Here is a 1,135-nt window from a genome sequence, read left to right on the forward strand (position 1 = left end):
GTTTGTAAAAAAAAAAAAAAAAAACAGTCTGTGCTATTCTTTACGCTATTGTTCTGTTATGTGATAAACACTTGCTCTGTGTTCGTTGTGTTTTCGCTGAATTTGTGATCATTTGCTTTGGTTTTGGATTTCTCCATGTGGGTTAATCTAATCAGTACACCTGGTCTGAGATCAGTTGTGTAGTTTGTGCACTGACATGTCAACATGACAACAGCCTGGGACAAAAGATGTCTTGTGCTTTGAGCAACACAGAAAGTCTCATAGTCTGAACTTTTCTGGGTTTTCCTGTTCAATTCTTTTGTGTGATTAAAAAACTTCATGACCCATAATGCACCTACAGTATAAACTTTAAAAACTGGAACTGGGGATTTAGATCTTGGTCAGCGTGGCTTCAAGTACATACAACTCTATTCAAAGCACCACAGCTTCATTTCATGTGGGAGAGTTTGTGTACTTTTAATGTTCTTCTACAGTATGTATGAGTGTGTGTACAGAGTACAGTACTAGATCTACCAATAACATGGTGTGTGTGTGTGTGCTCATTTCCTGCAGGACATCCTCACCACTCACCCCTTCACTAAAATCTCCAACTGGAGCAGCGGCAACACGTACTTCCACATCACCATCGGAAACCTGGTCCGAGGCAGCAAGCTGCTGTGTGAGACCTCACTGGTGAGAAATTGAGTTTAATAAGATGTACAGTACATGCACTAAAGTGGTCACAATACCCAGATAATACGGGTTTATGGGATTTAGGCTTTCAAAATAGAAGTGTGAGACTTTAAATATGTCAATATATACATTTGGAGCAGTTGATTTGTACTTAGTCCTTGTTACTGCTCCATGGGCAGATTTTTATGATATTTGTGACAAAACATGATTTTGCCACATTCATGACACAATGCCAAAGTGCCAAAAGCACCATATATTTAAAGAGGAAGGCTCTGTACATTAAAGAATCCATTATGCTTCAACAGAATGGTTGAAAAGTTACACAAATGTTGAAATTATATAAAATGCCCGTCCCTTGGAACTGTGATAAATTAGCCTGATGCTACCTGTTAGCCTGATGCTTACCTTACCTAGGAGGAAATTAGCCAACTCAGCGTCCTTTTGGGCTCTAAGCTGTCTCCAT

The 1,135-nt window shown here is 39.3% G+C and overlaps 1 protein-coding gene across 5 annotated transcripts in view; it reads left to right on the forward strand.

Annotated features, from left to right (window-relative positions):
* Window positions 1-1,135, forward strand: part of myo7ab (myosin VIIAb) — a 55,483-nt gene that overhangs the window by 41,810 nt on the left and 12,538 nt on the right. For all 5 annotated transcript variants that reach the window (XM_032534435.1, XM_032534436.1, XM_032534438.1 and 2 more), the window contains one exon: window positions 553-672. In XM_032534435.1, coding sequence (XP_032390326.1) covers window positions 553-672 — 120 coding nt within the window. The remainder of the gene's footprint in view (window positions 1-552; window positions 673-1,135) is intronic.

Source organism: Etheostoma spectabile, chromosome 13 (genome assembly GCF_008692095.1).
Source record: "Etheostoma spectabile isolate EspeVRDwgs_2016 chromosome 13, UIUC_Espe_1.0, whole genome shotgun sequence".
NCBI lineage: Eukaryota > Metazoa > Chordata > Actinopteri > Perciformes > Percidae > Etheostoma > Etheostoma spectabile.